General features: G+C 53.8%; 1 protein-coding gene across 1 annotated transcript; it reads left to right on the plus strand.

The window, feature by feature from the left end:
* Positions 1–1,199: 1,199 nt before the first annotated feature.
* On the plus strand, positions 1,200–9,498 carry KRT71 (keratin 71). The gene is made up of 9 exons (XM_086403826.1): positions 1,200–1,646; positions 4,103–4,317; positions 4,775–4,835; positions 5,346–5,441; positions 5,788–5,952; positions 6,151–6,276; positions 6,959–7,179; positions 7,824–7,858; positions 8,677–9,498. The coding sequence occupies exons 1-9, from the start codon at positions 1,200–1,202 to the stop codon at positions 8,886–8,888; spliced, it is 1,578 nt and encodes a 525-aa protein (XP_086259952.1). The 3' UTR covers positions 8,889–9,498.
* The last annotated feature ends 749 nt before the right edge of the window (positions 9,499–10,247 follow it).

Genomic DNA, 10,247 nt, shown 5'->3' on the forward strand with positions numbered 1-10,247 from the left:
AGACATACATGGCAAAATGGATATTCAGGAGGCTTCCCCTGAAACCTCCAGGCCCTGGACGAGCCTCTGTCCACTGTGTCCATATCTCTTCCCAGTGGACTCTGGGAGTTTCTCTCCCACCTGCCTGACACCATCCTCCTCATCTTCTCCATTCTGCCCAGGTGCTTGAAGGGCTAGACATCCCTGTGGGCTGGCATGCTCAGTCGCTCAGTCAGGCCTGACTCTTTACAACTCCATGGACTGTAGCCAGACAGGCTCCTTTGTCCATGGGATTTTCCTGGCAAGAATACTGGAGCATGTTGCCATTTCCTCCTCCAGGGATCTTCTGGACCCAAGGATTGAACTCGTGTCTCCTGCTGCTCCTGCCTTGGCAGGTGGATTCTTTACCACTGAGCCACCTTGGAAGCCCTAGACATCCCTTGCACAGCCTCTAACCTGTCTTATTTTGAGAGTTTGAGAGAGGTGAAGTGTGGCAATCCCATTTCTTGGAGAACTTACAGAGGCTCAAGGACCCGCTGTGTCCAGGGTTGACTCTGGCCTGGGCTGTTCATGTCACTTGCCAGGGAGAGGGTCACTCCACCCCTGATACTCCCCAGAGAGAGCTACTGTCTTCTGTGGGTTAGGAGATGAGGCCATGGGGTGGGGTGTGTCTCAGAGGGCCTGGGGGAAGTGTGAACAGCTCAATGAATGGCCCCTTTCCATGAAAGAAGAGGACGCAGCTATGGTTAGAGCTCCCAGATATTCTACCCAGCAACCTTCCCTGTCCAGGGAAGTCCATCTGCTCCCCCTGATCCCTAAGAGGAAGCCCACAGCCAAGAGAAGATTCATCAGGATAGAGATGATGAAGAGCCAATGACACCCCCTTGGAGAGGCTGGGGCCTGGGGCAAATTACCCTATAACAGCAGGTTAATTAGATAAGACCCAAATTACATGAGCAAGGCTTGCAAGCCCAGCAATTTGATGGTTTCATGTTGTTTCAGAGGTGGGGAGGCTTGATCTCTAGCTCAGCACAGAGAAAATGACTTCTTGCTCGCAGGCAAGCCAAACCCATGAATTAAGCTCTTGACTGGCCAGCCACGAGCCCCAGTGCCAAGCGCATATAAAGGAGGGCACCTGCCAGTCCTCACTACAACCTGCAGAACCGTGTGGGAATTTGCCTTCGTTCCTCCAGCATCCAAGCTCCATCTCTACCAGAAGCATGAGCCGCCAATTCACCTGCAAGTCGGGAGCTGCTGCCAAGGGAGGCTTCAGCGGCTGCTCAGCTGTGCTCTCCGGAGGCAGCACGTCCTCCTACCGGGCAGGAGGCAAAGGGCTCAGTGGGGGCTTCGGAAGTCGGAGCCTTTACAACCTGGGCGGCGTCCGGAGCATCTCCTTCAACGTGGCCAGCGGCAGTGGGAAGAGTGGAGGTTATGGATTTGGCCGGGGCCGGGCCAGTGGTTTCGCCGGCAGCATGTTTGGCAGCGTGGCCCTGGGGCCCATGTGCCCAACTGTGTGCCCACCTGGAGGCATCCACCAGGTCACTGTCAATGAGAGCCTCCTGGCCCCCCTCAACGTGGAGCTGGACCCCGAGATCCAGAAAGTGCGTGCCCAGGAGCGGGAGCAGATCAAGGCTCTGAACAACAAGTTCGCCTCCTTCATCGACAAGGTGGGTCTGCTAGGACCTGGGGACCTGCAAACAGCCCTTGTCTTTTCTTCTTGGAACATGTGCTTTTGTTGCAGCAAGAGGGATTGAGGTTAGAAAGAGAAGGCACGGAATCCAGGGTGACTGAATTAAGGTTTCCTGTATAGTCTTCCCTGAGAAAAGACAGGTAGGTCAATCTCTACTGGCAGAGGCTTGTCAGGGTTACTGAAAGGAGCTCCAAAGAGAAGACAGACCCTTGCTTCTTACTCTTGAGAGCCAGCTTGGTGCTGCTGCTAAGCCTGGGCCCAAGCAGGCTATATGCAGGAAGGGGCCAGGGAAGCTGTCCTCCTCCTATCACTGCAAGCTGATCTCATCCTCTAGTCCTTCGACAGAAGGACTGGGAGCACCAGCGAATGGTCCTTCATGGGTGGCTTGGCCATGGGCATTAGTTTAGGTGGGCGAGGACTCTCTTGAGAGGCAGAAGAGCATGGTGGGGATGAGGTCTCCACCGTGCTCTGAAGTCAGACCTGGTTTCCACCTTGGCCCCATCACTGACCAGCTGTGTAACTTCCACCTTGGCCTTATCACTGACCAGCTGTGTGACTTTGTGTGGCTAAGCCAGTCACGTAGCCAGCCGTGTGGACGGGTGGAGAGTCATCCACCCTGTTTATGCCTCTGTTTCCTCATCTCCACCATGGAGATAATAACCTACCTCTTGGGGTCACTCTCAGATTTGTGAAAGAAAATGCATGTGAAGATCTTGGCATGATGCCTGATGCATGCTAAGTACTCCCCAGATGGCGGTTACTTTTATTATCACTTTAATCTCTGAAAGCTGAAGGAGGGGTGTTGAGAAGGAGAAAAATCAAAGGTCTGGAAGAAGCCTCAAGGGATCATCCAGTCCAGATAGGTCCTGCCTTTTTGTAGATAAGAAATGATTGCTCCCATTTTGCAAGTCAGCAAAGGCACGGGGCAATACCATTCCCAAGGTCATCTCCGGGCAAGGGAAGGTGCAGTTGGACGCTCAGCCTCCTGACTCCAGACCCAGTACTGGGCACTGGAGGACTCTGCTGACTACATGACAGTCAGGCACCAAGGATGGGTCAGCCCAGGACAAAGTCTATGTTGTGACAGTCAACGGCCATCAAAACCACAGCTCTGGACTCCAGTTTGGAGCAGTTCCTGCTGCCTCTGCTCACTTCAGGGGCTGCACTGTCTCTGTGGCTTCTTACCCCCTAAGCTTTTTCACATCTAGAAGAGCAAAGTATTCTGAGGTTTGGGAGATAGGAGTGGACTGACCTTGAGCTGCGTTGGTCAAACCTCATTAAGGAGTGAAAGTCTGGAGACACAGAAAGAAAGACAAGCATGAAGACAGTCACCTCTGTGAAAAAGCTGGTCTGCCTGGGGTGCCTCTGGGCTCAAAAGCCTGGAGGTTTCCTAAATAATTTTAGTCCCTAGAAGAGTACAATCCCATAAGCCCAGGAAGCCAGGGACGATGAGTACATGCTATCAGCCATCCAGATGTGGAGTCCAGATGTGCATTGTGGTGTCCTGAGTGTAGGGTTTTCCCTGTGGTGAATACTCAGTCTTATGGATAGGCTTGAAAGAGTCAGGATTGCTTAAACCAGACCAAATGCTGGAGGATCTGCTGGAAGCAAGCTGTTTGACCAATCCCACCTCAACACTGAAGCCCAGACAGTTTTCTGATGTCCTGTGTTTCTGACTTTAAGGAACACAACCTTGTTTAAAGTAGCTGTGATCACATATGATTAAGAGAAGTCACATTCAAAACAGAAAAACCAAAAGTCAACCCAAACCAAACAAGAGCGGTGGCTGCAGATCCACCAGCTCTGGTCAGTTTCCTGGCCCAGTGAGGCTACAATGGCATGGGAGTTCTGTCTGTCCATCTGCTCCATGAGCCAAGTTTGCTCTAGGGAAGATGGTTCTGAGGAGCAGGACTAGGGGAGTAGGAAGAGCCCTTGAGAAAGATGGAGTTGGACTCTGATGTCCAACTCCTTAGAACACGTTGGATGTTGGACTCCTTAGAACACCCAGGAGTTCTTGGTCTATTGAGCCTCTTGATCATGAAATACTAGAAAATGAAGAGCAGACTCCTGTCTTTTGAGTGGTCAGCCTTTCCAAAGATGGATTCAGCCTGACTCTGTTGCAGTAAATTCAGGCTCACCCCTGCCCTGGACTGGTTTGGCCATACTGGATTCAGAGTGATCAGATGCACGGGTTATTGGAACATATATCTGGGTTCAGTTCTGGGCTCTGATATTTATTAAACCACTGGACCTTGGGAGAGGTCAACTTCTCAGTTTCCCTTCCACAAGATAAGGTTAAAGATGTATGCACCTCAAATAGCTGTTGTGAGGGTAGAGGAGAAAATGCAGGGGGACCGCTTTGCCCAGCGCCCTAGAAGTGACAGGTGTGATGGTTTCCATGGAAGCTCAACATTTCTGGGCATCGGGTTTCAGGTGAGGTTCCTGGAGCAGCAGAACCAGGTGCTGGAGACCAAGTGGGAGCTGCTGCAGCAGCTGGACCTGAACAACTGTAAGAACAACCTGGAGCCCATCCTCGAGGGCTACATCAGCAACCTGCGGAAGCAGCTGGAGACACTGTCTGGGGACCGGGTGAGGCTGGACTCAGAGCTGAGGAGCGTACGGGACGTGGTGGAGGACTACAAGAAGAAGTGAGTGGGGAGGGGACTCCCTGTAGCTACATGACTGTCCCTGTCCCTTTTGAGCAGGAGTGGGCAGCTACCCCAGCTTGAAGTTTTTGGAGGCAGGGGGCAGTGTTCCTTGTCATACCAAGCAGAATCACCCCAAGAAAGCTCTGGGACTTGTTCCCTGCTCCTCTGGCCTGGCACTTGGGACAGATGGGTGGCTTCCTTCAGGATGTGCATGCCACATGCTCTTCCTCATTTTTGAAGCTGAATCTCCAAAATCTCCTTCTTCCAAAATTGGTGATCACATCCTCTCCTCCAGGAAGCCTTCTTGCCTGGCTGGCCCCACAGGTCCTGGACTCTGCAGGCCCTCCAGCATCTGTGCCCTCTGTCAAGCACACTGCCCCCAGCTCAGGATCTTCCCTGGGCAAGCGAGGGTTCTCGGTGAGACATATTAACCAAAAAAGCCCTGGCATTCCCACAGGTATGAAGAAGAAATCAACAGGCGGACAGCGGCAGAGAATGAGTTTGTGCTGCTCAAGAAGGTGAGGTGGTAGGCTGGTCTGGGGTCTGGGGCTGGCCTGCGATCCGGTGGAGCTGAGCCTGCCAGTGTGCTCTGCTTTCAAAGAAAGTGAGCTTATTCTGAAATGGTGAGGGGAAAACCACGATGCAAGACTATCCAGAGAAGGCAAAAAAGACAGAGAGGATGGGGGCATTCTTGAGTGCTTAATGGGGGCAGAATTCTCCCACAGTGAAGAACAGCAGAGGACAGCACACAGAAGTCCCCTGAAGCTGCAGGCCTGGCTCGGATGCCACAGGATGACTGATAGCAGCCTGGCTGGGGCTCCTTTTCTTAGCAGGGCACCCCATCCCTACTGCCGAGAGAGCCCACTAACAGGATGGGGCAGGGCTGGGCCCTCTGCTCCTTCCTCCCCTTTCTCATGAGCCTCCCAAAGAGGAGAGGTGGCTAGTTCCCCGTGCAAGGGAGCGGCCTGCGGTATGTGTTGCCTTGGCTGCAGTGGCGGTGACCTGGGGATGGCTGGGCTATCTTTCAGGATGTGGATGCAGCTTATGCCAATAAGGTGGAGTTGCAGGCCAAGGTGGACTCCATGGACCAGGAGATCAAGTTCTTCAAGTGTCTCTATGAAGCTGTAAGTCTATCTCTCCATTCCACCCCTCTGAATGCTACCATTAGGGTAAGACTCTATTCTGAGACACCCAGGAGGGACACCCAGGCCCCCGGTCTCATCTATTCATCTCCATTTCAGCCCTGAGAGGCTCCTCATCTCCACTCTCTGGGTGGGAGGGAAATGGTCCTGGCCTTACCTCCATGGCAGCGGGATTCCGTCTGGGGCCTGGAGGGAACTCGCTATGCACCGTGAGCAGCAGTCTTGGTTTGGAGCCTCTAAATGGCATCACTGGGATTTGTTCACCTTATGAGGGAGGTTGCTGACCTCCATCAGTCACATCTTGAGATCATCCCTGATTCCCCTGCAGGAGATTGCTCAGATCCAGTCCCACATCAGTGACATGTCTGTCATCCTGTCCATGGACAACAACCGTGACCTGAACCTGGACAGCATTATTGACGAGGTCCGCGCCCAGTATGAGGACATTGCCCTGAAGAGCAAGGCTGAGGCTGAGGCACTGTACCAGACCAAGGTGAGCTGGCTGAAGCTAGGCCGGGGAGGGTGACCCCCTTAGACAGGAGGGCTGGGCCAGATCATTCTCAGAGTGGAGACAATATCCAGTTAAGTGTCCAGCATGGCCTGTCCCCATCACATCACCAACCCCAGCCACCATGCACTCCCACAACACACTCATCACCCCTAACCATGGCTCTGTTCTTTGGGTCCCCAGTTCCAGGAGTTGCAGCTGGCAGCCGGCCGGCATGGGGACGACCTCAAAAACACCAAAAATGAGATCTCGGAGCTCACCCGGCTTATCCAGAGAATCCGCTCAGAGATTGAGAATGTGAAGAAGCAGGTGAGATGGCTGGTTGCTTTGCCTGGGGCAGACGGGCACAACTGGTGAGGGGTGGGGGCGGAGGTGATGAATGGGCTGAGGGTGTCAGCCTCCCAAATCTCTGCCCAGGAAGCGAAAGGGGCCAAAGAGGTCACCTCATCAAACTCTTAGAGCAGGCATCGTTGGGGTGTCTCAATTGTGGCTCAAGTGCCGGGGGTATGGTAAGCACTTGGGAAATAATAGTTGGTCCTAGAGCATCTCCTTCCCCATGCCCTTGTCTCTGACCCCACACACCTGGGAAGCCACTGACATTGTACCTTCAATACAGTATTCCAGTGGTCTCTTCTCTCAGACTTTAAAGTCAACAGCAGAAGGCTGAGCTCTACTCTCACTCACTTTGTATTCTCAGCATAGGCTGGCCAAATAAATCACTTTGCAAGGAACTGAGTGGTGCTGAATTTATCAGGCTGCAGAACGCACTATTTTTCATCCACCAATGTCTAAACACAAGACAGTGAAGCTAAAGCTAAGGAAGGACCTGCCAATGCCAGAAAGGGCTCTAACTAGACGGGAGGAACAGGGAGGTCTGACAGGTGGAGGTGGGCGTGTCTGCTTCAGAATCTCAGAGAATGAGTGGGACTTGGATGTGGATGATTCTGGGGAGCGCTTCTGGTTTCCAATTGGTCTCCAATTCCCTGTTTAGGCTTCCAACTTGGAGACTGCCATCGCTGATGCCGAACAGAGGGGTGACAATGCTCTGAAGGATGCCAGGGCCAAGCTGGACGAGCTGGAGGCCGCCCTGCACCAGTCCAAGGAGGAGCTGGCCAGGATGATGCGCGAGTACCAGGAACTCATGAGCCTGAAGCTGGCCCTGGACATGGAGATCGCCACCTACCGCAAGCTGCTGGAGAGTGAGGAGTGCAGGTAACGGGGGACGCTCTGGCAGGAAGGCCCCAGGGGTTCGGGAAGGACCCAAGGAGAAAGCCCAACACATCCTAATCCAGAAAAGATGAGTTCTTGGGGACTGAAGAGGTGGTGATGCTAGGGAAAATAATAGAATTGATAATACCTACCCAGACATGAGTGCTTACTTCATTCCAGGTGCTGTGCTATGTGGATTGGCTCATTCAATCCTCACAACTTCCCTGTGTGTACCTGGGCACACTCCCATTCCCGCCAAAAAGAAAAAGAAAAACACATTACTTGTTCCATCTTCCTTAACTGCCCAGGTCCAAGATGAGCTTGTGAGAGATGGGCGGCCACTCCAGCATCCCCAGTGCTCTTGGGAGAAGGAAAAGATCAATGCCTGGGTCTGACCTTTGGGAGATGTCATGCTGTCTCTCAGATGTTAAACCTCATTAGGTTTAACTTGGATGGTTGCCTTGTTACCTCAAAGATTCAAGGGTGTCCCCAAAGCTTCTCAGGCTCTGTGGCAGAGGAGCCCTGGAATTTCCATAGGTGTCTACCGAGTTCAGAAACCCACGTTAGTCTGGTGGGGGCACTAGCTTTGAGGTTAATAGATTGCAGGTTGAATGACTGCTTGCTCTTATTTCTCCCCTTGTTAACAGGATGTCAGGAGAATTTCCCTCCCCTGTCAGCATCTGTAAGTACCTGTATGCTTGGACCTAAAACTGTACACTCTGTGGACTTGAAAGGGCCTTAGTTATACCCCATGTGTGGAGATGAGCAATCTAAGGACCAGAGAGGGAAAACCTTCGGCTGAAATCACACATCCAGATAGTGGGGCATGGCCAAGCAATCAGGCCTCCTGACTCCCAACCCAGGTCTCCTTCCCACTTATCACTTTCTCCCTGTTCCCAGGGGACGGCAGCTAGGAAGGCTCTCACCATGGGAATGGGGAAACAAAGGACATGGTGCAAGACAATGAGTATGGGTGAGAGGCCCGGAGAGCCAGGTTGCGAGGTTATGATCAGACCCGGGCTGGGGGACTGATGGACCTTGGAGGTCAAGTTGATAGTTGTTAGATCTCTAGATTTCTCACCAGGGTTAAGAGTTAAATCGTAGCTTCCCAAAGATGCCCCTGGAGGACAGCTGGCAGGAGGCAGGAGGAAGAGGCTGGAGACTGAGAAGTTTAGAGAAAAGGCTAACAGAAGAGGCAGGAGGTGTCCAGAATGACATGAGAGTCAGTGGGTACCTGGACCAAAGAGGTGGACCTCTGAGAGTTAAGAATCAGCTGGATTGAGTATAAGCTGGGCAAACCAAGGGTAGGGCATGGGGGGGGCAGTCTCTGCAATATTGTCCCCAGTGGGGAGGGAGTTGACTGTGACTGGGTCCCCCAGCCAACCTGCTGTTCCAAGAAGAGCTGCACCTGTCCTGGGGAAAGGCGGCCTCCTCTGGCCCAGGCCCTAGCTGTGCCTGCGGGTTGCTGACCCTGCTCTCCCCTCTGCTCTCCCCGCGCAGCCATCATCAGCAGCACCAGCGGCAGCGGCGGCTATGGCTTCCGGCCCAGCTCGGTCAGCGGAGGCTACGTGGCCAACAGCGGCAGCTGCATCTCTGGAGTGTGCAGTGTCCGTGGCGGGGAGAGCCGGAGCCGGAGCAGCACCACCGACTACAAGGATGCCTTGGGGAAGGGCTCCAGCCTGAGTGCCCCCTCCAAGAAAGCCAGTCGGTAGAGTCCGCTGCCCTCCCGCCATCCCTGCGTCCCCGCTCTGGCTCGCACACTTGCGCTCTCCCCAGCCCATTGTCAGCCCCACCCCCACCCCGCCCAGCCTGCTCTTGTACCTCCGGTGCTGGCCTTGGCCGCTCACTTCTCCAGACTGTGTCTTACTGAACCTGGACAGGTGTGGACAACTAAGCTTGGTGAAATTCCTCCTTGCACATGCTGGAGTTTGCCTCCTTGGCTGTGGTCCCTGAACCATGCCATGGGCTCCCAGCCTTTCGTCCTCTGCACAGCCTTTGACTCAGTTGCTGATTACTCTGTCTGGCTCCGTGGGTCTCAGACCCAGGCCCTCTTCTCACACTGGGGCCTTTGTCCCAGCTCCTGCTTGTGGTAGGAGAGGGCTCTGTGTTCAGGTAAAAGAGGGCTGAAGGACAGACGACCAAACGAGACCATCCCCACCCCACCCTGTCTGGCTCACGACTCATTCTGAGTGGACCGAGTACAACTCAGGGACTCTTCTTCATTCTATCCTGCACCTACAAGCAGGGAAGAGGAGGCCCCTTCATTTCTCCTTTCCCCTTAAAGACCCTCCCACTGCATCCTCAATAAACAGCACGATCTGATGGCTTGGTCTCTGAGTGGTCAAGGTGCGCGCACGGACCTCCGTTCAGATGCTCATGTGAGCAGATGCCACACAGGCACACGGACACACACATTACACCACGGCATATCACCTGGGCAGCCCGTATTTCCAGGTTAATCTTCTCTGTAGAGCAGAAAAGAAGATGCTCTCTGAGCCCACATGGCAGAGGGGCTGGGAGCACATGTTGGGCTGTAGGGACATGAAGTGTGGAGAAGAGTTGGGAAGAGAGAGGGAGAGGGCGTGGGGGAAAGAAAAGGAAAGCATAGCCAGGGTGTGTGTGTGGCCTGGTTTGCAGCTTTCAACAAGTGTTGCCTGTGTCCACTGGCAGAAATGGTCCTGCTCTTGACAGAGACTCTGGTCTCTTTCTGAGAACTGCTTGTTTCCTAGACGGTGGGAGCTAGGCAGGCAGTTATCTGCATTTGTTCAACCTGTGCCTCACTCTCACAGTCCTGGCCTCTGGGCAGGGCGGTGGATCTCCCAAGGAGGGTGGAGGTGGTGGGGACCGAACCCCCGGCTCCTCTTAGAAAATCTAAGATAGGGAACAAGTTTTTAGAGCCTGAGCCCAGGCTGGGGCGGAGTCAGTTGGGTGTGGGGCAGACTGTGAGATTTCGTGACTGTGCAGTTGGTGCTTCCCCAGACACTTGTCTGTCCTGCTCCCACTGTGGTGGAGGCCATTCCTGCCCTGTGGTGGGAAGGACTGTAAGGAGGCAGATGGATGGATTCCACAGC

Source organism: Bos grunniens, chromosome 5 (assembly GCF_055505025.1).
Source record: "Bos grunniens cultivar Pamir isolate PY7600 chromosome 5, Bosgru_T2T1.0, whole genome shotgun sequence".
Classification (NCBI taxonomy): domain Eukaryota; kingdom Metazoa; phylum Chordata; class Mammalia; order Artiodactyla; family Bovidae; genus Bos; species Bos grunniens.

Excerpts from the sequence above, each read along its gene's own strand:
- KRT71 (XM_086403826.1), top strand. The coding sequence starts at position 1,200 with ATGAGCCGCCAATTCACCTGCAAGTCGGGAGCTGCTGCCAAGGGAGGC. Across the intron at positions 4,836-5,345 it reads AGTTTGTGCTGCTCAAGAAG|GATGTGGATGCAGCTTATGC; the intron begins GTGAGGTGGTAG and ends GCTATCTTTCAG. Across the intron at positions 6,277-6,958 it reads TTGAGAATGTGAAGAAGCAG|GCTTCCAACTTGGAGACTGC; the intron begins GTGAGATGGCTG and ends TTCCCTGTTTAG.